The following is a 27,007-nucleotide window of genomic DNA, read 5'->3' as shown; positions in this document are numbered from 1 at the left end:
AATATATACGAGGTGCATTTTAATGTTTTGTGCTCGTTCTCGCTGGAGTTTAAAAGGATGAGGGGGATCTCATTGAAACCTACCAGAGAATGAAAGGTCTAGATAGAGTGAACATGGAAAGGATATTTCCAGTAGGCAGAGCCACGGAATAAAGGACGTACTGGCAGAATGGAGATGAGGAGACATTTCTTCAGCGAGAGGATGGTGAATCTATGGAATATGTTGCCGTTGACGACTGTGGAGGCTGGCATTGGGTATTTATAAGGTGGGGATTGATAGATTCTTGATTTGGAAGGACATCCAAGGTTATGGGGAGATGGCAGGAGAATAGGGTTGAGAGGAAAAAATAGATCCGCCATGATAGAATGGCGGAGATTGGGCTGAATGGCCTAATTCTGTACCTATGTTTTATGAATGTTATAAAGTTCTCTCTTTATGACTTTTTGGTTGACCTGGCTTGGTAGAACAGATAGAAAAGAACAACTATTTGTGTTGCCATCGGCCTGATTAACTTGGTCTGGATGCCTTCCTATTTTTCTGGCATTCAGAGCTGAGTTTCAATCCGTGCAATGGTGACAAAGATTTCATTGTTCACCTTGCTTGGAGATTGGCCTGGTCAGCAATGGCCTCAGCATTCAGTATTCACGACATGTTGGCTAGAAAGCTTACAGTAACCTTGGATATATTTTGTTCCTTTGCTAACTGACTGGAGTAGACTAAGTAGCACTTTGAATAGAATATCTGCATTGCAAATTCAATGCACAAACCAAACGCATACCTTCTCCATGGTAAGAGAGGTCTGAGTGCCGCATGTGTCATATTTCAGTATATATTGCTAAGAGTAAAAAAATATTATTCATTTGGCACACAACTCATTTCACACAGAAATAGTACTTAACTACAACTGTTTTTGGTACGTTGATCTCTTATTGCTGGCTGCTGCTCTCAGGAGATTTTTAATAATTGTGTTTGGCCTAACAGCTCTCAAAGGGAATCCTGCATTCTTGAGTGTTTACGAAGGAACTGCAGATTCTGGAAAATCGAAGGTACACAAAAATGCTGGAGAAACTCAGCGGGTGCAGCAGCATCTATGGAGTGAAGGAAATAGGCAATGTTTCAGGCCGAGTTTCTCCAGCATTTTTGTGTACCTGCATTCTTGAACCTCATTGTCAGAAGTTCAGTTGTGCACTGAATCTAGAACCGCTAACCTCCATTCTTCACATTTGTTTATATCAATGAACTGGCCAGACATGGTTATTCCTGAACAGATCATTGTGAAAGTTTCAGATGTCAATGTAACTATCCCTTGATCCTACCTCCTAATTGTACACATCTTTCTTGCTGCAAGGAATAAGAACATTAACATGCTCACTTTGGAACTGAAGTTTCTTTTGAAGGTTATGGTTTTAACACATCGCATGGAACCCAGAGGGATAAAGCTGACTGGATAGAACATTGGCTTTGTGGAAGGATGCAGAGGATCATGGACTTGAGGCCTGTGACTAGTCGTATGCCTCTGGCGACCAGTGCTGGACCCTTTGCTGTTTGTAGTTTAAATTAATGATTTGGATGAGATTGTACAAGTTTGCAGATGACACGTGGCTGGCATCGTAGATAGCAACGATTGTTCCAAAATTAGCGCAGGATCTTGGATCAGTTGGGTAGGTGGGCTGACGAATGGTTAATGGAGTCTGAAGGAGGGTCTCGACCCGCAATGCCACCCATTCCTTTTCTCCAGAAATGCTGCCTGTCCTGCTGAGTTAGTCCAGCACATTGTGCCTGTGAATGGTTAATGGAGTTTTACACAGATAAGTGCGAGGTGTTGCATTTTATGATGTCAAACCAGGACAGGACCTTCACAGTGAATGGCGGGGCTTTGGGAAGTGTTGTAGAGCAGAGAGATCCAGGAGTTTAGGTATGTACATAGTTGCATGAAAGTGGTATCACATGTATGAAACAATGTAATAACACTCTCTTCCGCCTAGCAGAACTTGTCCTCCCCCTCAACTACTTGTCTTTTGACTGTTCTCACTTTCTCCAAGTTAACTGTGTAGCCATGGGCACTTCCACGCGCCCCAGTTATGCCGCAGTCAATGGCCGCATTCTAGGCATACACTGCCCCATCCCACAACTCTTCTCTGCTGCATCGATGACTGCATCGGCGCCGCCTCCTGCACCCATGCAGAACTCGTGGACTTCCTTTGTAGGGAAGAACTGCAGATGCTGGTTTAAATCAATGGTAGATACACAATACTGGAGTAACTCAGCGGGACACATGAATCTCTATCTCTGGTTTTCCGCTGAATCTCTATCTCTGGTTTCCCCCTTATCTTCTCAAGAAAATGTACTTGAAAAAGATTTTTATGTTTTCATAGTTTATTGCTTTTCCATTCTGATTCAAACATGTAAAGTTGAATTATTGCCTCAACGTGTTACATTTGCAAATGATTTACGTCATGTTAATGATTTGGATATGACCTTAGACCTTAGCTGTCCTTTGTGTGTCTATTTTTTCCAGATGGTTATCGAAAATCATTTACAACCAAATATTCCAGGCAGTCGGTCAGAACTTGTGAACTGACTTTGGACACAAGAGAGACGGACGCATTGCAATCTGTGCGAGTTGTTACAATGGCTCGTCGCTCTGAGGTTCCATTGAAGGAAGCCCCAGATGGAGGATGGGGCTGGATGATTGTGATCAGCTGCTTCCTAGTGACTGTCTGCACAAGGGCAGTGTCCAGGTTTGTCGGGAAAATATATTCTAGTTCATTTAAGGGCAAGCTTTGTATTCAACTTAGAACCCACTGCTTGATGTGATCAGTGACAATGCTTCTGTTGGCTGCATGATATTTGTTTGAATCTTGCCTTGTTGTAGCCTCGGCATTATCTCGTGTGAATGTTGTTTCCTTATAATGGGGGAACAGGTTCATGATCTGAGGCCAACATTGTCGTTGCTTCCATGTAACTAATCACAAGAGTTGATCAGCATTGCTGTTGTCTCCTATATTAAGCATGCAGTCTCATACAGTTGTTATTCATTAGTTCACGGTGACAGGAGCTTTTACATCTACCATTCCAAGGGACTGTTTGCTCAGATAATTATTTGCATTTTCTTCTATTCATTTTTCTGTCTAATCCTGCTGCCCTACAATGTGTCAGAACTGTAGAAGTGACTTTGTTCCGATTCTAACATACAATTTTCTATTTTTTAATCTAAATTTTTTTGGACTTCACCCACGTAGGCCACACATTTTGAGTGCATGCTTTTATTGTTTTAGAAATCATTTATAAGATTTTAAGTTAATCCTTGATGTCCAGGATTTGTTCTAGCCTTGCTGCGCCCATTGGTGCTGATAGGTCTCCTCTGCGCCCTCTTCAGGGACACTTCATCATTACAGTTTCAGAGCTGCAATTTAAGTTATGTTGATGAAGCTCATTTTGGAATCGCTGTACACCCATGCAAAGCACATTGCGTCAGGATGTTGGGGGCTTCAGCCATGAACCTCTGTGCCGTGTGGCTTGCTCCTCCACGCATCGCACGGTCGGGCCCCACACACAATTGTCCAGACAATCCGAGCAACTTGCTCTGCCAGCGAGAGAGCACTCTGACTCGTACTGACATCAGGCTTCATAAAATACCAGCAACAGATTCCTCGAGTCAGTGTAGTTGACGCTTGCCACTTGGCTACCCATCATTAAGGAGATAGTGCCACGAGCAGTGAAATATATTGCTGGTACATACTGTTTCGAAGGATTCTCTATAGGTATCTCTGTGGGGTATGAGGTCACTTGGATACAAACATCCATTAATGTCTGCCCATCCCCCTCAATTGGGATATTCAGAACCAAGACTTAGTGCCCCCCCTCGTCCCAGAGGCAAAGTGACCAGCCTGAATCACAGCACGGGGTCAAGGGTTGACCTAAGACCAGTGCTGTGGTCCTGCGGTAATGCTTTTGAAGCAGCCCTGTCAAGTGATGTCTCTCACCTGCAGATCCTGCTGGGTTGCAGGTCAGATGCCCTCAACTGGCCTCAGGTTGGCCTCTTGTTAGAGGAGGTGCTTCGATCTCCAAGAGTCTTATCTCCTCTGGCAAGGAGTCGTCTACACACCAACACTCCAGACATGCTCCTCCGATAGATCTGTGCAGATGGCACAGCAGTAAAGACCCGCTGGCACTCACACATCGTCTGCAGAACAATGAGATATGTGATGAGGAACACTGCCTCTGCATAATCCATGAGGATGTCTTATATGTCTAGCCTGCCCAAAGCCAAACCCATCAAACCTCTCCTTCGAGAAGACAGGAATTATTCATGCAGCTGGAGTATAACTGGCCAGTTGCCTAATGTACTCTGCCAACAAAGAGACATTTTCACGAGGACCCTACAGAGTGCTGGAGTAACTCAGTGGGTCAGGCAGCATCTGTGGAGTACATGGATAGGTGCCGTTTCACAGCTGGAGTAACTCAGTGGGTCAGGCAGCATCTGTGGAGAACATGGATAGGTGACGTTTCACAGAGTGCTGGAGTAACTCAGCGGGTCAGGCAGCATCTCTGGAGAACATGGATAGGTGACGTTTCACAGCTGGAGTAACTCAGTGGGTCAGGTAGCATCTGTGGAGAACATGGATAGGTGACGTTTCACAGAGTGCTGGAGTAACTCAGTGGGTCAGGCAGCATCTGTGGAGAACATGGATAGGTGACGTTTCACAGAGTGCTGGAGTAACTCAGTGGGTCAGGCAGCATCTGTGGAGAACATGGATAGGTGACGTTTCACAGAGTGCTGGAGTAACTCAGCGGGTCAGGCAGCATCTGTGGAGTACATGGATAGGTGACGTTTCACAGAGTGCTGGAGTAACTCAGCGGGTCAGGCAGCATCTGTGGAGAACATGGATAGGTGACGTTTCACAGCTGGAGTAACTCAGTGGGTCATGCAGCATCTGTGGAGAACATGGATAGGTGACGTTTCACAGAGTGCTGGAGTAACTCAGTGGGTCAGGCAGCATCTGTGGAGTACATGGATAGGTGACGTTTCACAGAGTGCTGGAGTAACTCAGTGGGTCAGGCAGCATCTGTGGAGAACATGGATAGGTGACGTTTCACAGAGTGCTGGAGTAACTCAGCGGGTCAGGCAGCATCTGTGGAGTACATGAATAGGTGACGTTTCACAGCTGGAGTAACTCAGTGGGTCAGGCAGCATCTGTGGAGAACATGGACAGGTACAAAATGCCGGAGTAACTCAGTGGGTCAGGTAGCATCTCTGGAGAACATGGATAGGTGACGTTTCAGGTTGAGACCCTTCTTCAGACATCTGAATATATATTCGGTATAACAGGAGTTGTGTGAGACCCTCTCTCACTGCTCTCCCTGAATCATGCTGTAACAGGGGGAGCTGGCGTGCTTTGTAACGTTGTCAGCACTGTAGGTGGCTGCTATTTGTACACATTGGGTACACAACAAGGAATTTCACTGTGCCCAGTCACATGTGACAATACAGTATTCACATTCATATTCCTGCTCTTCAGCCGTGTTCTGACCCAGGTTCATTAGTACAGCCTCGTGTGAGGAATCTGAATAGTTCTGATCTGAAACATCACTTATCCATGTTCTCCAGAGATGCCGCCTGACCTGTGGAGTTACTCCAGCACTTTGTGACCTTTTGTACATTAACCAGCATCTGCACTTCTTTGTTTCTACATTTGGGCATCTTCAACGACACATTAGGTTTGATCAGACACTCTGTGGCAACATATACAAAATAAACTCGATTCTGAATGGGTGCAGATTCCTAAAAACACAATCTAGACACAAGGAGTTGCAGATGCTGGTTTACAAAAAATACATAAAGTGCTGGAGGAACTCAGCGGGTCAGGTACCATATTGGGACAACATGGATAGGTGACATTTTAGGTCAGGAATCTTCTGCAGACTCGACACAAAGAGCTGCAGATGTTAGTTTATAAAAAATGCACAAAATGCTGGGTAATTGAAGAAGGAACTGAGTCTGAAGAAGGGGCACGATCAGAAACGTCACCCATCCCTATTCTCCAGAGATGCTGCCTGACCCACTGAGTTCCTACAGGACTTTGCATCTTTGTTTTTAACCAGCATCTGCAGTTCCCTGTATCTACATTTCACTGGTTCACTGTGAAATCTCCGCTAGGTATGTCTACTTTGAAGAAATTCTCCTCTCTCCGATGGGAATTCTGTGACATCCTCTCTCACTGTGCCCCTGCTCTTTAGCTGTGTTCTGACCCAGGTTCACTACTACAGCCTCCCACACTGACCTTTCTGCCCTGGGCCTCTATTGTCAGAGTGAGGCCCAGCGCTAATTGGAGCACAGCACCTAATTTTACGCGTGGGCATCTTATACCCCAGCGGTATGAACATTAACTTCTCTAACTTCAAGTAACCCTTGCTTTCCCTCTCCCTCCATCCCTCCCCATTCCCAGTTCTCCCAGCAGTCGTACTGTCTCCGACTACATTTTATCTCTGTTTGCTTTGTTACCTTCTCCCAGCTAACAATCATCTATTCTACATTTTCCTTAATCTCTTTTCGCTTTGCCCTGTTTTCACACCTTACACTTCCTTAACTACATACCTCCCTCCACCCCCCCCCCACATCAGTCTGAGGAAGGGTCTCGACCTGAAACGTAACCGATTCCTTCTCTCCAGAGATGCTGCCTGTCCTCGCTGAGTTACTCCAGCATTTTGTGACTACCTTCACTACTACAGCCATGTGTGAGGAATCTGTAGAGTTCTGACCTGTGTTCTCCAGAGATGCTGCCTGACCTGCTGATTTAGTCAAGCACGTTGCATGTTTGTGGTGCACCCTGTTGAACGCCCCCTCCTGGTTGAGGGAGAGCAAGGCAACTGGGAACTGTGGGGAAGGTGGCCCAGGGTAATTTCAGACTGATAGGGGTGGATTATGAAAGGCAGGGCCAGACTCTGGCGGCCAGGCATGGACAAGCTAAAGATACCAGGCACAGGTTTCTTAAGAGGTGGTAATCGCTCCTTTTAAGTAACAAGGCATTTCCCCAGTCACAAACTTTCCCTGAGGACTTTCCACAAATTCCTTGGTCCAGCCCTTTGAACATGCCTCCTGAAGTTTGTGGAGGGCATTGGTCAGCTCGGACCTCCTATCTGACCTTTTGTCAAATAATAAGTAAACCATGTCTGTTTTAATACTGGGAATAGTTCTGTTTGTGGTGAATTTATAGTTTCAGCAGATTGTCCAAATGTAGTTTTAATTAGTTGAACATTAATAGTCATAACACAATCATGGATTGAGAGTTTAATCAGTAAGTAATTACGTTGAGGCTGGTCTAGAAAAAGCGCAGGCACAGAATACTGTCATAAGGGACTGTAAGAAAACATTTTGGTTAGCAGTATTCCACTTTGAGACCTGTTGCTCCCTTAATAACAGAGTTGTTCCACAGAAAGATGTCTTATTCACTGAAATGAGATGAATATTTTGGTCTACAGGTCAGGCACGTGGATAGGACAGGTTTAGAGGGATATGGGCCAAACGCAGGCAGGTGAGACTAATGTAGATAGGGCTTCTTAGTCAATGGGCAAGTTAGGCCCAAGGGCCTATTTCCAGGCTATATGACTATTATATGTAGAATTCAATGTGGAGCTGGTTGTTTTGAAATAATTATTTAATGTTGGTGAATTCTGAAGGCATGCACTGGAGGAGAGATGTGTGTATCGTCTATTACAATTGCATTTGACTTGGCCTTCAAAAATACAAATTTGATCCAATCTCTAAAGTAATTTTATCTGCATCAGCTTATAATCAGAAGTCATCAGCAATACGGATCAATGACAAAGTAGAAGAGATGAGTAATAACTAATAAATGTTCCCATCATCATCGGTGGTCACTCGAAACGAGTATGACTGTCCTCTCATAGAGGACGCCTGGGCGTGACTTTGTTTAACGTAGGGAGACTGGTGCACAGACAGTTACCGCACGGTCCCTGACAGATCTAGGTCAGGATTGGGATGGTACAGTGGCACAGCGGTAGACTCACTGCCTTACAATACCAGAGACCCGGGTTCGATCCTAACTACAGGTGCTGTCTGTATTTGTGACCACGTGGGCTTTCTCAATACAAATTGGAAAATGTCCTTAGTGTGTAGAACAGTGCAAGTGTACAGAGTGATCGCTGGTCAGCGCGTACTCGGTCAGCACGGACTCGGTGGGCCTGTTTCTGTGCTGTATCTCTAAAGTCTAAAGTAAATTCTGACAAAGGTATTGGAGTTTATATCAATTTCAAGATAAAGGGTGATCGCTGCTATTGTGAGATAATGGCCAAGAGAAGCCAATAATTATTGTCTCCTGCATTTCAAAGAAAATTGCACAGAATTCTTGGTGGAGAAAAACCCCAGGTCTTTGGCGCAGTAAGGCAACAACCCCATCGCAGTTCTGCTCACGTGTTTGGCTCGCACCTGATTCTCCCCTCCCCATCCCCTTCCAACCACATTCCCTTCTTCAGCTTCGCAATTCATAACTCTTCAATTCTTTTGTCTCACACTTTAGAATTTAGAGAGACATCGTGGAAACAGGCCCTTCGGCCCACCGATTCAGCGCCTTCCGGAGACCACTCCTCATGCTGCTCCCTGCTGGAGTATCTTTCCAGTCAACTTTGGCCTGCTCCTCCCTCACGGCTCCATGGTCCCCTTTGCTCAACTTTAAAACCGACCCTTCTGATTTTCCCTCCTCCCTCTCAAATTGTGGATTAAAACTATGTCCTAATGGCTCCATTATCTTGAGTTCCCTTATCAAATCTGGTTCATTACACAGTACTAAATCCAGAATTGCCTTCTTCCTGGTAGGCTCCAGTGCAAGCTGCTCTAATGAATTAATCACGGAGGCACTGTACAAACTTCCTTTCTTGGGGATCAGCACCCACCTGATTTTCCAAGTCTACCTGCATGTTCAAATCTCCTGTAACCACCGTGGCATTACCAGTGCGACATGCCAATTTTAATAATAATAATAATAATAATTTTATTTATAGAGCACTTTAAAAACAAACATAGCTGCAACAAAGTGCTGTACATCACTAATCATTGACAAAAAAGTTAATACACACCAAAAATAACAATCAAAAGAAATAGTAGGAAAAGACATGTAAAATAAAGAAACATCAAAACATGCCAATTTTAACTCTAGATTCAACTTGCACCCTATGTTCAGGCTACTGTTTGGGGGCCTGTTAGGGTCACAGTAGCATATATTTACCCTTACAATTCCTTAGTTCTATCCATACTGACTCGACATCTCCTGATTCCATGTCACCCCTCGCAAGGGACTGAATTTCATTCCTCACCAACAGAGCTACCCCACCCCCTCTGCCCACCTGTCTGTCTTTGTGATAGGAGGTATACCCTTGAATATTCAGTTCCCAGCCCTGGTCCTCTTGCAACCATGTCTCTGTAATTCCCACAACATCATACTTGCCAATTTCTAACTGAGCCTCAAGCTTGTTCACTTTATTTCTTATACTTCGCGCATTCATATACAACACTTTCACTTCAGTATTCACCTCCCATATGATATAGTTGGGATCACGGAGACATGGCTCCAGGGCGACCAAGACTGGGAGCTGAACAGCCAGGGATATTCAATATTCAGGAGGGATAGACAGAAAGGAAAAGGAGGCGGGGTAGCGTTGCTGGTTAGAGAGGAGATTAACGCAATAGAAAGGAAGGACATTAGCTTGGAGGATGTGGAATCGATTTGGGTAGAGCTGCGAAACACTAAGGGGTAGAAACGCTTGTGGGAGTTGTGTACAGGCCACCTAACAGTAGTAGTGGAGTTGGCGATGGCATCAAACAGGAAATTAGAAATGCATGCAGCAAAGGTAAAACAGTTATAATGGGTGACTTCAATCTACATATAGATTGGGTGAATCAAACTGGCGGGGGTGCTGAGGAAGTTGGCACACTGCACCAACTTCTTACCCTGTTGATTAGCTTTTTAAATATGCTCCTCAATCGCTGATACTGCTCCATTTAACCTTTTTGCCCCTTATCTGATGTGCTTCCTTTTACCTGACCAGAGCCTCAGTTGTTCTCATTTACCTGTGTTCCTTACTCTCACCCACATGGTCCTTCACTCTCACACAAACATGCATACTCAATATCACAATTTTTAAAGCATCCACCTTTGCCTTAAAAAAAAAGTTCACAAGCTCCTAACACCATCAAAGTTGGCCTTGCCCCCAATTTAGAACTTTAACTTGTGCACCAGCCCTGTCCTTACCTATAGCTATATAGTGCTAATGTCCCAGAAGATTTGCCCAGCCCAAATCCCGGAAAGTGAGTTCAGCTTCGGCCTCTCCCATGTAGGGTCCTCTACATATTGCCTGACATATTGTCTGTGGAAATCCACCACTATGACAACCCTATTAATCTTGCATATGCCTGCAATCTCCTGACATATTATTCTCCCCTAATTCTACTTGGGAGATAGAAGATAGACACAAAAAGCTGGAGTAAATCAACGGGTCAGACAGCATCTCTGGAGAAAAGAAATAGGCAACGTTTTCGGTCGAGGCCCTTGTTCAGACTTGGGGGCCTACAGAGCAATCCCAACAAGGAGATCATCCCTCTTTGTAATTCCCAACTCCACCTCATAGTCTCACTGGACAATCCTTCAGTAATGTAATCTCTGACAATTGCTGCAATGTTCTCCCTAATCAATAATGCACCTCCCTTTCCTCTTTTATTCCCCCCACGACCCCCTCCCCCCCATGTAACACCTGCTCCATGAATATTAATTCATCTTTATTTGTGTTTACTCTCTAAAGATCCTGTTGTGTATATGAGACATTGCGGTTAACTTTATGAAACTGTTAACATAAAACCTTCTTTGGATCTCCAGGTGCCTCTCTATATTTTTTGTGGAGTTCCAGAATTATTTTGCTCAGGATTACGCAATGACAGCATGGATACACTCCACTGTCGACTGCACTACAATGCTGTTTGGTGAGTGGACATAAACTTCAGTCTGCCTTGTACAGCTCGAGAGCATTCTTCGCATGCTATGAATACATTTGTAAATTACAATTTAACCATGTGTCCTGAAATGCAGCAGGGACAATGTAGTCATTGTGTAATATAATCATTGGCTCTTATCTGCTGGGCTCGTGCACGGGGTTTTTAATATATTGACAAGAAAATGTCACAAAAAGAAAACAACTTCAGTGTAATACTCTTGTAGTCATAGAGGCATAGAGTGATATAGCTTGGAAACATGCTCTTCAGCCCACCTTGCCCACACCAGCCAACTTCCCATCTACACTAGTCTCGCCTGCCAGTGTTTGGCCCATTTCTTTCCAAACCTGTCCTGTCCATGTACCCGTCTAATAGTTTATTAAACATTGCCATAGTCCCTACCTCACCTACCTCCTCTGGCAGCTTGTTCCATACACTCACTACCTATTTTTCCCTTTTCTTTGGTGTGTTGGGACAAATGTTTACCAACACCAGAATAAGATTAGGAACTGTGCTTCAAAATCTGTCTACATCACAAGACTTGCTGGTGTCTCTACATCACACGATCTCTCTCCATCACAAGATCTCTCTCCATCACAAGATCTCTCTCCATCACAAGATCTCTCTCCATCACAAGATCTCTCTCCATCACAAGATCTCTCTCCATCACAAGATCTCTCTCCATCACAAGATCTCTCTCCATCACAAGATCTCTCTCCATCACAAGATCTCTCTACATCACAAGATCTCTCTACATCACAAGATCTCTCTCCATCACAAGATCTCTCTCCATCACAAGATCTCTCTCCATCACAAGATCTCTCTCCATCACAAGATCTCTCCCCATCACAAGATCTCTCTCCATCACAAGATCTCTCCCCATCACAAGATCTCTCTACATCACAAGATCTCTCTCCATCACAAGATCTCTCTACATCACAAGATCTCTCTACATCACAAGATCTCTCTACATCACAAGATCTCTCCCCATCACAAGATCTCTCTACATCACAAGATCTCTCTACATCACAAGACTTGCTTGGGTCCATCTGTAGCTTTACTCCATCACCTTTGTTAACATCCTGCTTAGATTTAATTTCTAAAGGGGTTGTGAGAAAACAAAGCGTTGAGGAAAGGAGGCAATCCTCCTATATGTGGAACAAGATAATTACTTGTCAATCCGAAGTTTTCAGCCCTTCATCTATTGACTAAAATAGAATCACTACTATAAATTCCTTATGTTAATCCCTCCATTATAAGTATGGGTAGTAACTGCAAACTGCTACATGCATCAGAGAGGCTGCAGTGCAAAGTTGCACAATCCTAACAATGCAACAAAGCCAAGCAAGTCCTAAAAAAAGACACAAAGTGCTGGAGTAATTTATAAGTTAGGTTGAATCCTACTTGTCCACCGAGATGAATGGAAACTTGTATGTTCTGCTGCCGAGGCAACGCTGCCACTGGATTTGAGTTTTGGAATTAAATAACCATGTACTTGACTTTTCACAATTCACAAATCATCTTTGAGCTATATGGGGATGATCTGGTCCCAAATTCCACTTGGTTTCATCGGTGCGGAGCAGTGCACTGTAAGGTTTACACTGAAATGGAAGGATGTAATTCTCCTCGACTGTTTCACGACTATTGGTGCCCAGTTTTGATCTGCTGGGATTCCATCTCGTTTAACACAGTGCTGATGAAGCACCATACCATTGAAAGATGTGCAAGATGAGAAAAGGAAACATATTAAATCTTGTCTAATATGTTCCTGCATTAGGACTGCCTTTCGCACCCATGCCGAACTCATCGATATAATTAACTTTACCACTAACTTGCCCCCAAATGCTCTTGAACTATCTTTAACACCTCTCTCCCCTTTCTTGGACTCTATCACAGGGCACTACTACTACAAATCAACCGGCTCCCACACTTATCCAGACTTCCTCCCACTCTGCCTCTTGTAAATATGCTATCCCCTGCTCTCATTCTCCATCTTAACCACATCTGCTCCCAAGATGAGACTTTCCATTCTTGGACAGCCTAGATGTCTTTTTCCTTTGGTAAATGTAGTTTCCTCCTGCTGCCATATATGGATTCCTCACCTGCATCTCCCCTGTGTCCTGGTGTCCTGCTCTCACCCCCTCTCCATATGGAACAAGGGTAGAGTTCCCCGGTCCTCGCCTTTCACCCCAACAGCCTCCAACACATAATCCACTATCATTTGCATCACCTTCAACAAATTACACCTTCTCATCCCCACCTCTTTCAGCCTTCCGCAGAGACAGCTCCCTCTGCAACTCTGTGGTCCATTCACCCCTTCCCATTCAAAGCACCCTGTCCCCAGGTACTTTTCCCTGCAACCACAGGAGGTGCAACACCTGTCCTTATGCCTCTTCCCTCTTCCACATCCAGGGCCACCACCAATCCTTCCAGATGAGACAGGCTCATGTACCACTCCTCTAACCTCATCGACTGCATCTGGTGTACCAGATGTACGTTGGCGAGACTAACCGTCGATATGGCGACTGTTTTGCTGATCACATGTGCTTGGTTTGTCAAGGTCCACTGGATCTCCTGGTTGCTAACTAATTTAACTTCTCTTCCCATTCTCACACTGACCTGTCTGTCCTGAGCCTCCACCATTGTCAAAGTGAGGCCACATGAAAACTGGAGGAACAGCATCTCATATTTCTCCTTGTTGCTTTCAACCCAACTGTATGAGCATTGAATTCTCTAATTACAGGTAAACCCCCACCTGGACATACCTCTTTCTCCCCTCTCCCTCCCTTCCACCTACATTCCTTCCTCTAGCTTCACAATTCACAAGTCTTCAATCCCTTTGTCTCACACCTCCTGTCTTTTCAATTTGCCCTTTGACTATCTGCCAATTAAAAAATCCTCTCAGCTGTATCCACATATTACCCTGCCAGGCTTTTTTTTTGCCCTTCCAACTTTCCCCCCCCCCCCCCCCCCCCCCCCCCCCCCCCCCCCCCCCACACACACACTCTGTAGAAGGGTCCCAACCTGAAATGTCACGTCTCCCATGTTATCTAGAGATGCTGCCGGACCCACTGAGCTATTCCAGCACTTTGTGTATTTGTTTATAAACCAGCATCTCCCCTCTCCCTCCCCGTCCACCCACATTCTCTTTATCTCCTTCAAATGTTATAGATCATGAGTTAATGATCCAATAACTAAAGACATGCTGTTGTGCTTCATGTGGACATGGAAGAATAGATCACGTTTTGTTGGAGGGAATGCTGGGAGGGGAGGAGAAGGTGTTTCTGAAGATGTCAGAAATTATGGAGGATGATCCAATAAATGGGACAGGAGGGAGGATGGAAGATAAGATCAAGGGAACTCTCCTGGTTCTGCCAAGTCTTGGCCCACTGTCTTCAGTTCTGGGCACCGTGTTATGGGAAAGTTGTTGTTAAGCTTGAAAGGATACAGAGAAGATTAACAAGGATGTTCCCAGGACTAGAGGGTCTGAGCAATAGGCAAAGGTTGAGTCGGCGAGGACTCTATTCCTTGGAGCGCAGGAGGATGAGGGGAGATCTTATAGAGGTGTATAAAATCATGAGAGGAATAGTTTGGGTAGATGCACAGAGTCTCTTGCCCAGAGTAAATTAATCAAGGACCAGACGACATATGTTGAAGAAGGGGAAAATATTTAATAGGAATCTGAGGGGCAACCTTTTCATACAAAGGGTGGTGGGTGTATGGAACAAACTGCCAGAGGTGGTAGTTGAGACTGGGATTATCCCAATGTTTAAGAAACAGTTAGACGGGTATATGGATACGACAGGTTTGGAGGGATGACCAAACGCAGGCAGGTGGGACTAGTGCAGCTGGGACATGTTGGCCGCTGTGGGCAAGTTGGGCTGAAGGGCCTGTTTCCATGTTGTATCATTATTTGACTCTATGACACCCAGTCATCAATGGCATTGGACAATAAATAAACTCCATGTGAATTTCTACAGACAGAGGTTTCGCAGGTGGTGCCAATGCCATCATTAAGCATCTTCAGCCAGAAGGGGGAGCACATAATCCATCGTGGCTTTCTCAAATCCCCACCATATGGAATCCATTCTTCAGCCATTACACGACTTTGCACAAAACACAGCTTGTTGCAACAACTTTGGAATGTTACAGTGCCAATAACCAGAAACGCAAGCAGATTTGGTGCCTGCCCAGACGACTGAAATGACATGTTTCTGCTGTATGTTCTCTCAATTATGAAAAATATAGTAACTTCAGTTTGTGAGTGTCACTAATAGAAAGCATGAAAGGCAATGAATTCACCTGCAGAAGTATATCTATCCTTTGGATGCTTCTCAGGTTGGCTTTACCGCTCCAATTCTCCATACCCCGAACACTGTCAGAAACCCTGGGTGGGATTTTACCTGCTTCAAGTTCTTTATAAATGTGAACATTTGTTTTGATTCCACCTGGATCTTGTATGACACCACACTCACATTGTACAAATTTGAGCGTTATTTTTTTTTCCACCTTTGATCACCTGCTGCTTAGTAAATTTCCTGGCCAGGTCAATGACTCACCTTTACATGTAACGTCAGTTAGCAGTTTCCTACCAGGAATCTTTTCCCAGGTGCCTTGCGAAATGCATTTATTCAATAGCAACAGGTTTCACCCTGCCCATTACTTTGGGCATTTCTTCCAAATCTGTTTGTCATTTCCTATTTTGTACAAGTCCATGCTGGTTTACTCTAAGACCCGGAATGTTTTCAAAGCATTTAGACATACAAATTAGTAATCATAGACCCAAGTAATGTACGAGCAACAAACATTAAATTACATGATTAGAATTTTCAGGTTTCCCCAATTCCAGTTTGGGCTGTTAAATGGAAAGGAACATTTCTGGCAAAATGGAAAAAAAATCACCCATCCGTTGTCTCCAGAGAAGACGCTTGACCGGCTGAGTTACTCCAGCATTTTATGTCTATCTTTGGTATAAACCAGCATTTGCAGTGGCAATGGTATTCTCTGTTGATGATGTCAAGTCCATCACCATTGCACCACAAATCCGTAACTTATCTACAATAGCCACATAAATGCGATGGATACAGGGGTGAATATTCCAGGACAAGTAATTCACCTGATGATTCTGCAGTACTTGTCAGAAGGGTTGAATGAACGAACATATGTACATAGATACATAGACAATAGGTGCAGGAGTAGGCCATTCAGCCCTTTGAGCCATGATCAGCCATTCAATGTTATCATAGCTGATCATTTATCCTTATCAAAAGCTGCCCAATCAGACTCCATCCTGATTGATCATTGTGTTCAGTTTAAAATCTTGTAATTACACCCTTGACATAGTAAAACATGCTCATTTTAATGTGGGCTGTGTTTCTCTAAGAGACACCTGACCACAATCTTCTCAAGAGCAGTTAGTGCTGAGCAGTAATCATCAGTCCTGCTTACACTGCTCTCTTTCCATGTTATTGATGCAGGTAATGATGATACTTTCTAAGTGTTCCAATTTAAATTGTTGTCAGGAGTTTGTAGCCGAGTAATTGTGCTTCGTATCCTTAACTCCCCTGGAGACAAACTTGATCACCATGGTTAATTATTCTTCCCCAGAGCCGTCGCTAACGGCAATGTTGATTGCTATGGCATACATGATTACATGCTGCGTTTAACATGTACAACACAATGAATATATGCCTTGTTTCCATCTGGTACACAGCAGGGAACAGTCATGGAGACATGCTTGGTGTTGTGCTGAGGATTGTATCAAATGACCTCCTTCATCCTTTTGGGTAAAATGTAAACATTCGTAAGTTGTAAAAATAGGGCATGATTCATGCATCGCTTTTATTTGTTCTATAAATATGTGTATTTGATATTTTGATAGCTCAAAAAAACTGAGAAAGAATTTGCTATCCGAACAGCAAGAATTTTTAAAAGGAAATGGAGATGGCGAATAACACTGAGTGTGAGGACCAAACGATTGCTTTGGTGTTAGCATGTGTTTTCTTCTCTTGGGGAAAGCCTCCAACAGGAATATCCTGATGACACCCAAGAGCACTGGAGCCGGCTCAAATCCACCATCCTTGATACCTGCAAAACCATCCTTGGGTGCAAGTCCAGAAAACACCAGGACTAGTTTGATGAGAACGACACAGAGATAGAACAGCTCATCTCCAAGAAAAGGAAAGCCTTTCGTGCCTGGCAAAGGAGTAACCTGCAAGGCCAAAAGAGCATCTCACTCCAGAGCCAAGGCAGACGTCCAGAGCCAGGTGAGGGAGCTAAAGAACTCTTGGTGGACAGAAAAGGCTCTGGAAATCGAGAGACTGACAGACTCGGGTGACTCCAGAGGCTTGTTCAGCGCTACTAAGGCCGTCTATGGTCCAAGTTACCGCGGCTTAAACCCCCTGCGCTCAAAGGAGGAGCAAGAACTGCTGAAGGACAATGAGTCCATTAACACCCGATGGAAAGAGAATGTCCAGGAACTCCTCAACTGTGACAGCACAACTGAACCAGACATTACCCACCACATCCCCCAGAGCCGCATCAGAGAAGACATGGAAGAACCTCTCACTATGACAGAGGTTCAAGATGCCATCAATAGCCTTAAGAACAACAAGGCCACCGGTCCAGATGGAGTCCCAGCTGACATCTTAAAGGAAGGTGGACTGGAGCTCCTATACCACATCCACGCCCTACTCCTCAAGGTCTGGGAAAAGGAAGAACTTCCCTCAGAACTCAGGGATGATCTAATAGTGACCATTTTCAAGAAGGGGGATAAGGCTGAATGTGGAAATGACAGGGGCATCTCGCTCCTGTCAACAACAGGCAAAGTCCTTGCTCATGTCCTCGCAAACCGACTTCTACCACTGTCTGCGGAGATACTCCCAGAATCAGTGTGGCTTCCGCCCATCCAGAGGTACAGCAGGCATGATATTCACAGCACGCCAACTCCAGGAAAAATGCTGTGAACATTTGTATATGGCCTTCATAGACCTGACAAAGGCTTTTGATTCGGTAGACCGCCAGGCTCTTTGGAGCAAACTATCAAGGTACGATTGCCATGGCAAGTACACCAGAATATTGAGGCATGTCGGTCACAGTGCTCAGCCACTGCGGCTCTGAGTCCGAGTCCTTCACTGTGGAAACGGGGGTCAAACAGGGATGCATCATCGCACCCACCCTGTTTGTCATCTTCATTGCTGCCATACTTCACTTCATTTGTGAAGAACTGCCACAGGGGATCCCAATCCTCTACAGAACTGACGGTGGGCTCTTCGACATTAATAGGTTGAAGGCCAAGAGCAAAGTCAGTAACACCGCCATTATGGAGCTTCAGTACGCGGACGTGCCAAGGGTCGTGCCATTATAGTGTCGAACCCCTCGGCACAGGAGTGGTTCAGTCCGGAGGCGGCCCTTAGCCGGAGGCTTTAAAGGCAGGGGTTTGGGTGCCATCTTCCTCTCGTTTGGTCTTCCCTACAACCAGGAGGAACGTAATAAAAAGTGCTTCTCAAAACACTGGACTTTGTGCTTCATTTTGAGACCCACGCACTACAACTGTGCCATTGCAACACACTCTACAGAGGACCTCCAGGGCATCCTGAATGCCTTTGCCAAGGCATACAGAGCCATGGGCCTAGCTTTAAACATCAAGAAGACACAGGTCCTACATCAACCTCCACCCAACCAGCCGTCTACCCAGCCCACTATAAAAGTGGACAACACCACTCTTGAAAACGTTGACCACTTACCCTACCTTGGCAGCATTCTTTCCTCAAAAGCTGACAATGACTCTGAGGTCAACCATCGCCTGAGTTGTGCCAGCTACGCCAAACTCAGGAAAAGAGTCTTTGAAGACCGAGACCTAAAGGCTCAAACAAAACTGCTGCTGTACAGAGCCGTTGTCCTCTCCACCCTGTTGTTTGCAGCCGAGTCATGGACCACCTACAGCAGGTACCTGAGAGCCCTGGAACAATACCATCAAAGATCCTTACAAAAGATTCTGAGGATCAGCTGGGAGGACAAACGCACCAACATCAGCGTTTTGGAGGAAGCCAACATGACCAGCATCACCACCACAATAATGCAGCACCAACTTCGATGGACTGGCCATGTCATCCATATGTCCAACACATGTCTCCCTAAACAAATCCTGTTCTCTCAATTGAAGGAAGGTCGGCGAGCCCCCGGAGGGCCAAAGAAACGCTTCAAGGACAACATCAAGAACAGTCTGAAGAAATTCCACATCACATCGAGCAACTGGGAGCACATTGCACTGGACAGGCGCTCCTGGAGGAAATCCGTGCAGGAAGGAGCTGCACGTCACGAAATGGAACTACGCCGTGTCACAGAGACAAAGCGACAGCACCGTAAGGAGAAAGAGAATGGGGCACGACGACTACCAACCACCGCCAGTCTCCACTGCCCACGTTGCACCAAGATGTATGGATCGCGGATCGGCCTCTACAGACATTGATGTAGATGACAAACAGTAACGGGCCCAGCACCGAACCCTGAGGCAGACCACTAATCACAGTCTCCAGTCCGAGAAGCAACCTTCCACCATCACCCTCTACTTCCTTCCACAAAGCCAATATTCTATCTATTCAACCATCTCTCCTTGATTCCCATGAGATCTATCCTTCCAGAGTAGCCTACCATGTGGAAGCTTGTCAAATGAAATCCCACATATACAATGTCTACAGCTCTGCCTTCATCACCTTTTTTGCTCACATCATCAAAAAACTTTCTGACCACAGATGTTAGGCTCAATGACCTTGTAGGGCCGAGATGGCCTGTTTCCGTGCTGTAATTGTTATATGGTTAACACCCTCGAAAGAACCCCTGACAGCGTCGTCGGGAAACCCCGTAGCAGAAAAGAGCACCCCTGACAGCTTCATCGGGAAACCCCGTGGCAGACCAACGCCCCTGTCCCTCAATCGGCGAGGGGGATGATCCAAGGAGTGGCCTACCCCCCAGCGACCATCAAAGGACCTCCCCCCCCCAAGTACCCGAGGTACGAAACGGACAGGAGGGCGTACACGGCGGCCAGCCCGGGTGCACACAACGCTCGGCCCCGGAACAGGCGACTGATCAACAAGTACGGGGGATGAAGTAGCCAGAGGAGGAGGTACCCTAGACAGAGGCCGCCCTCGCTTACGGGGCAGTGCTACCAGCGCCGGCCCGATCAATATCAATATGTGCTGGCTTCAACCACGCAACTGAAACAGTCTCACGACGACCCCCCATGTCCAGGACGAACGTCAACGAGCCATGTTCCAAGACAAGGAAGGGACCTTCGTACGGCCACTGTAGAGGTGTCCGATGTGCATCCCTGCGCAGAAAACCAAACTGGCAGTCCTCCAGAGCAGAGGGAACGTGCGGACGGAAGGACCCATGACGAGAAGTGGGCACCGGCGTCAGCTTGCCCACCGTCTGCCGAAGACGTTGCAGAGCGTCCGAAGGCTGCTCCACCTGGCCACGTGCCGGCGGGATGAACTCCCCAGGCACCGTTAACGGAGACCCATACACCAACTCGGCGGAGGAGGAGGCCAAGTCCTCCTTGGGTGTGGCTCGTATCCCCAGCAAAACCCACGGTAGAGCTTCTACCCAGTCTGGGTCAGTGAGCCGCACCCTCAGGGCACCCTTAAGCTGTCGGTGAAACCGCTCCACTAGGCCGTTCGACTGCGGGTGGTACGCCGTCGTGTGGTGCAGACGAACACCCAGGAGGCGTGCCATGGCCGACCAGAGCTCTGACGTGAACTGAGGCCCCCGGTCGGAGGATATGTCCAGTGGAACCCCGAACCGGGCGATCCAGTGCGCCAACAATGCTCGAGCACAGGTAGTTGTGGTGGAATTCTGTAGCGGAATGGCTTCAGGCCACCGCGTGAAGCGGTCCACAATGGTAAATATATACGTCATGCCCTGGGACGACGGCAGCGGCCCCACGATGTCCACGTGAATGCGGTCGAAACATTTCTGAGGAATGGGGAACTCCTCCAACGGCGCGTGCACGTGTCGTTGCACCTTGGCGGTCTGGCACGGGATGCAAGTGCGCGCCCAATGTCCAACCTCCTTCCGCAGCCCGAGCCACATAAAGCGGGAGGCTACCAGGGCCGTTGTCGCCCTGATGGAGGGATGTGCAAGTCCATGGAGCACCTCAAACACCCTGCGCCGCCAGGCGATGGGGACGAGGGGTCGCGGAACTCCAGAGGAGACATCGCACAGCAGCGTGGTACCCCCAGGACCACAGACAACGTCCTCCAACTGCAGGCCCAAAACCGCCGTACGATAGGCGGCCATCTCCTCGTCGACCAGCTGAGTGGCTGCCAGGTCGGAATAGTTGATCCCCTCACCGACTTGGAGAACCGCGTGGACTGCAGGTCTTGATAAGGCATCGGCCACCCTGTTGAATTTGCCCTCAACGAACCGGATGGAGGTGGTGTACTCGGACACATACGCCAACTGCCTCTGCTGCCGGGCAGACCACGGGTCTGATACCTTGGCGAACGCGAAGGTTAGTGGCTTGTGGTCCGTGAATGCAGTAAATGGTCTTCCCCTCCAGAAAATAGCGGAAATGGCGTACGGCGAGATACAGGGCAAGGAGCTCACGGTCGAACGCGCTGTAACGACGCTGAGGACCACTGAGATGCCTGCTGAAGAAGGCAAGTGGCCGCCAGCAACCCTCAACGAGCTGCTCTAACACTGCCCCAACCGCAACCTCAGAAGCATCCACCGTCAAGGCGGTCGTGGCGTCCTCTCGTGGGTGGACGAGCATTGTGGCCTCAGCCAGTGCCTGCTTAGCCCTCTCGAATGCCGCTGTTGCTTCCACGGACCAATCAACCTCCCTGCGATGACCAGCAATCAGGTGGAAAAGCGGACGCATGATTGCAGCCGCTGACGGCAGGAAGCGGTGACAGAATGTGACCATCCCCACGAATTCCTGCAGGCCCCTAACTGTGGTTGGACGGGGGAACCTGCGGATAGCGTCCACCCTGGTCGGCAGAGGCACCACCCCTTGTGCAGTCACGCGGTGGCCGAGGAAGTCGATAGCCGTCACCCGCGAAATGGCACTTGGACGCGTTGATAGCAAAACCGAAATCGCTGAGGTGCTGACACAGTTGACGGAGGTGGATGCAGTGCTCCTGTCGTGAGCGACTGGCCACCAGAATGTCGTCCAGGTACACAAAGACAAAGTCCAATCCGCGGCACACACAGTCCATAAGCCGCTGAAAGGCCTGCGCGGCGTTCTTCAACCCAAACGGCATCCGCACAAATTCGAATAGACCAAATGGTAGAAAAATGGCTGTCTTCGGGATATCGTCGGGGCGGACCGGAATTTGATTGTACCCTCGCACGAGGTCCACCTTGGAGAATACGGATGCTCCAGCCAGATGGGCATTGAAGTCCTGAATGTGCGGGACCGGATACCTGTCGGCGACGGTCGCATCATTCAGGCGATGGTAATCCCCACACAGGCGCCAGCCCCCGTTCTTCTTAGGGACCATGTGGAGCGGTGAGGCCCATGGGCTATCGGAGGGATGCACGATGCCCATCGCCTCCTTCTGGCGGAACTGCTCCTGAGCTAGACCGAGCTTGTCTGGGGCGAGACGACGTGCCCGGGCGTGCACAGGTGGGCCAGTAGTAGGGATATGGTGTTCCACCCCGTGCTTGTGGGTGGAGGAGCGGAAGTGGGGTTCGAGAATGCCGGGAAAATCTGCCAGAATACGCGCGAAAGTCGCATCCACGGATGACAGGGTGCATCAGGGCGTACTACAGGATCACCAGTATGGAGGAAGACCGGCTCCAGCGTGACAGAGTGCATCAGGCGCCGCCGCTTGACATACACGAGCAGTGAATGGGCTCGAAGGAAGTCGGTGCCCAGCAGCGGCTGGGAAACGTCTGCAATGACGAACCACCATGAATACGAGTTGCGGCCAAAGTTGAGGGGGATGGTGCGAAACCCGTAGGTGCGAATAGCACTCCCGTTTGCCGCGGTGAGGAGGGGGCCTTGTTTGCCTGCACGGATGTCGGCGATGGAGGGAGGCAGAACACTCACTTCCGCACCAGTGTCGACGAGGAAACGTCCCCCACTGCGGCGATCCCAAGCGAAAACGCAATGAATTGTGCCGGCTGCCAAAGGAATCACTGACGACCAGCCCTTTAGTTTCCCGAGAACGAACAGGGTGGGCGACAAAGCCTGGCTGCAGCTCCCCAGCGGCGATGGTAATAGCACCAACCAGCTTTGCTGGCGTCTGGTTCAACTGCAGGCGAATTAGGCTGGTTTGAGCGCCAGCGACCTCTGCTGGCATTGGTTCAAACTGCAGGCTGGCCATGCTGGAAGGACGTGCCTGCTGTGGAATGCGCAGTGGCATTCCGCGGGGGCTGACCGGGAGCAGCGGAGACGCGGTGGATAGTAACGGTAAAAATCGGGAGTTTTAAATGAGCAGAGAAAAAAGCTCACGGGCACCTAAGAAGAACACCATAAGTCTCCAACTCGAGAAAGTATTGGATACTCTGCAAACGACAGAAGAAGGCTCAGAAGAAGAAGAATCTTACAGCCAAGGGTCTCTGCTTGAAATGGCTACAAAAGGAGACAAGAAGGAGAAGGAGGTAAAGCAAATGCTTTTAGATATGACTGCTACAATCAATATTACACTGGAAAAGATGCAGAGTATGGAGTCTAATATGGAGAGTAACTAATATGGAGAGTAACAAGAGTATGGAGACTAATATGGAGAGAATGTGTCAAAAAATTGATAATACTTGCAGTGAGTTAAAGAACTGAAGAAGCAATATAAGGAATTTGATTATAAAAAACTAGTCAGAGTGTGTTAGAAACGAAAATGAATATAAAAAGAAATTTATAGATGTGAAGGATGAAATCGGAAAACTGGATGAAATAATGGAAGAGATGGAGAATGAGACAAAAGAGATGGTCACGGAAATACGGAGTTTGAAAAAATCACAGAAAACTGAAGAGGAAAAACTTGGACGAATGACTGACAAATGTCTGGACTTAGAGGCAAGATCTAGAAGACAAAATCTGAGAATTCTTGGAGTGGAAGAAGGACGAGAGGGACATGAATCTCAAGCATGTACTTTCGTTACTGATTTACTCAAAGATGTTTTTGAACTGTCGGAAGAACCAAGAATAGACGTTGCTCACCGAGTTGGGCGTGTTGCAAGAGGGACAAATTATTCAAGACAGATAATTGTGAAATTCCGTGATATCTCTTCAGTGGAATTTATATTGAGAAAGATTACCCATGGGAAGAATCTGACATACCGTGGGGATAATATTCGAATTTTCCGTGATTACCCACCGGAGGTCGTCCGGAGAATGAAATTGTTCACACAGGCAAGACACACTCTGAAGGACGTCCCCGGTGTGAGATAAGGGGTAGTTTTTCCTGGCAGAATGAAGATTTCTTATAACGGCACTGAACGCTCATTTACAGATCCCAAAAAAGCTTTTAAGTTTGCAGAGGATATCGTAAAGAAAACATCGGGGGAAGCTGTCGACAAGGAAGAAGATTGAACTTTTTAATTCTTATGATAGAGTTTTGAACTGGTTATGGTGGTGGAACGTTCCAGCCAGTTACAAAGTTTATCTGTCTGGAATGTGTTTTTGAGAGTGCTGGCCATATCTCACCTTGAACGAAAAGCTCAAAGTTTAACCCCTTGGTACCTGCTTGTATGGCAATTAACCCCTTGGTACCTGCTTGTTTGATGTTTAACCCCTTGGTACCTGCTTGTATGGTAGTTAAAGAATGGGATATTATGTAAGAATCCTGGGTGGATATATATGGTAAAGTTTAGATTAGATTAAGATTAGATAAATTGGAAAGGCATATATACTTATATAACTGTGTATATGTTGTGTTATATATAATTTTTTTACTTCTTATGTCTCTTCCTGATTTCTTTCGGTTTTCACTGGTGCTGGTTTGATAAATTCATATAAGAAAAGACAAAATATGAAACAGTCTGTAACTTTTTATGAGGCTCTACTAAGGGGGAGGAGCTGAATGTATAACAACATCAACGGAAGTCTATACATTTTTTGCCATCATCGGTGGCTACTCGGCTTTAAGGTATCTTTTCTTAGATACCTTAATAGCACTTTTTTTTTAAAGCACAATCAAGACTTTTATTTGTTTATTTTTTTTGTAATTAATTGTATATCACAATTTTTCTTTCTTTTTATAAGGCACCATATAAGAAGGAGTTGCAATATAAATCTAAACACTTGGGATGACCACCCAACTCCCAGAATTCTGAGGTATTTGGTTGCACCATATAGAAACATAGAAATTAGGTGCAGGAGTAGGCCATTCGGCCCTTCGAGCCTGCACCGCCATTCAATATGATCATGGCTGATCATCCAACTCAGTATCCCGTTCCTGCCTTCTCTCCATACTCTCTGATCCCCTTAGCCACAAGGGCCACATCTAACTCCCTCTTAAATATAGCCAACGAACTGGCCTCAACCACCCTCTGTGGCAGAGAGTTCCAGAGATTCACCACTCTCTCTGTGAAAAAAGTTCTTCTCATCTCGGTTTTAAGGGATTTCCCCCTTATCCTTAAGCTGTGACCCCTTGTCCTGGACTTCCCCAACATCGGGAGCAATTTTCCTGCATCTAGCCTGTCCAACCCCTTAAGAATTTTGTAAGTTTCCATAAGATCCCCTCTCAATCTCCTAAATGCTAGAGAGTATAAACCAAGTCTATCCAGTCTTTCTTTATAAGACAGTCCTGACATCCCAGGAATCAGTCTGGTGAACCTTCTCTGCACTCCCTCTATGGCAATAATGTCCTTCCTCAGATTTGGAGACCAAAACTGTATGCAATACTCCAGGTGTGGTCTCACCAAGACCCTGTACAACTGCAGTAGAACCTCCCTGCTCCTATACTCAAATCCTTTTGCTATGGAAGCTAACATACCATTCACTTTCTTCACTGCCTGCTGCACCTGCATGCCTACTTTCAATGACTGGTGTACCCCAGTCTACACCAACATGGCTGAAGCTTACAAAGCCATCCCCCTCCCCCACTTTGGTCAGTCTGATCACGTCTCATTGTTCCTGCTCCCTAAGTACTCCCCACTCATCAGACGGGTTAAACCAACTGTGAGGACAACGAACCAATTAAGAGGGGTAAAATTTTTGCTCAACTAAAATCTTTGAAAAGCGACATAATGTTTTTGCAGGAAACTCACATGAAACAACAAACACAAATAAGATTAAAGGCAAAGTGGATAGGACAAACATACAACTACTCATTTACTTCTAAATCTAGAGGTACAGCTATTCTTATTCAAAAAGGTATCCCTTTTAAATTAAAGAATACTATATCAGATAAAGAGAGAAGGTATATTATAGTTTCGGGAGAAATTTATGCAACCCCACTAACTATGATAAATATTTACGCTCCGAATTTTGACAACCCCCAATTTTTTGATAAAAGTATAGATATAATATCAGAGTTTAATTACCAAAATGTGATAAAACGACTTCAACTGTGTTTTAGATTCATATCTAGATAAATCAGCAAAACAAAGGAGGAGTAATTTAAAATCTAAGACTAGTGAACTTCTAAATTGTATTGTATTGTATTGTATTTTTAATGACCACACAGCCAGGCTGGTGGAATTTGTTATCAGTACAGCTCGGTACAGGTTCCAACATTTCATCAAACATTAAACATATAACATAGATATACATACAAACAGACGCATTACATAGTACATAAGGGCCATGCTTATTCTTATTCCTCACCGTACAGAGTTTAAAATGTTAATTGCAGTGGGAATGAAACTGTTTTTAAAGCGGTTTGTTTTTGAGGCAATTGTCCTGTAGCACCTCCCAGAGGGCAGTAGCTGAAAGGCATAGTGTGCAGGGTGAGTAGGATCAGAGATGATCTTGAGGGCTCTGTGTAATGTCCGTTTGTGGTAAAGTGATTCAAGGGATGGTAGGGGTAAGCCAATAATTTTAGATGCTCTGTTGATGCG

The 27,007-nt window shown here is 46.3% G+C and overlaps 1 protein-coding gene across 6 annotated transcripts in view; it reads left to right on the top strand.

The window, feature by feature from the left end:
* Positions 1 to 27,007, top strand: part of slc16a12b (solute carrier family 16 member 12b) — a 105,233-nt gene that overhangs the window by 35,997 nt on the left and 42,229 nt on the right. For all 6 annotated transcript variants that reach the window (XM_055646561.1, XM_055646560.1, XM_055646556.1 and 3 more), the window contains exons 2-3: positions 2,519 to 2,741; positions 10,890 to 10,993. In XM_055646561.1, coding sequence (XP_055502536.1) covers positions 2,519 to 2,741; positions 10,890 to 10,993 — 327 coding nt within the window. The remainder of the gene's footprint in view (positions 1 to 2,518; positions 2,742 to 10,889; positions 10,994 to 27,007) is intronic.

The sequence above is a fragment of the Leucoraja erinacea genome, chromosome 15 (genome assembly GCF_028641065.1).
Source record: "Leucoraja erinacea ecotype New England chromosome 15, Leri_hhj_1, whole genome shotgun sequence".
Lineage (NCBI taxonomy): Eukaryota > Metazoa > Chordata > Chondrichthyes > Rajiformes > Rajidae > Leucoraja > Leucoraja erinaceus.
Note: the sequence above shows the minus strand (reverse complement) of the source record. Positions and strands in the feature narration are given on the sequence as shown.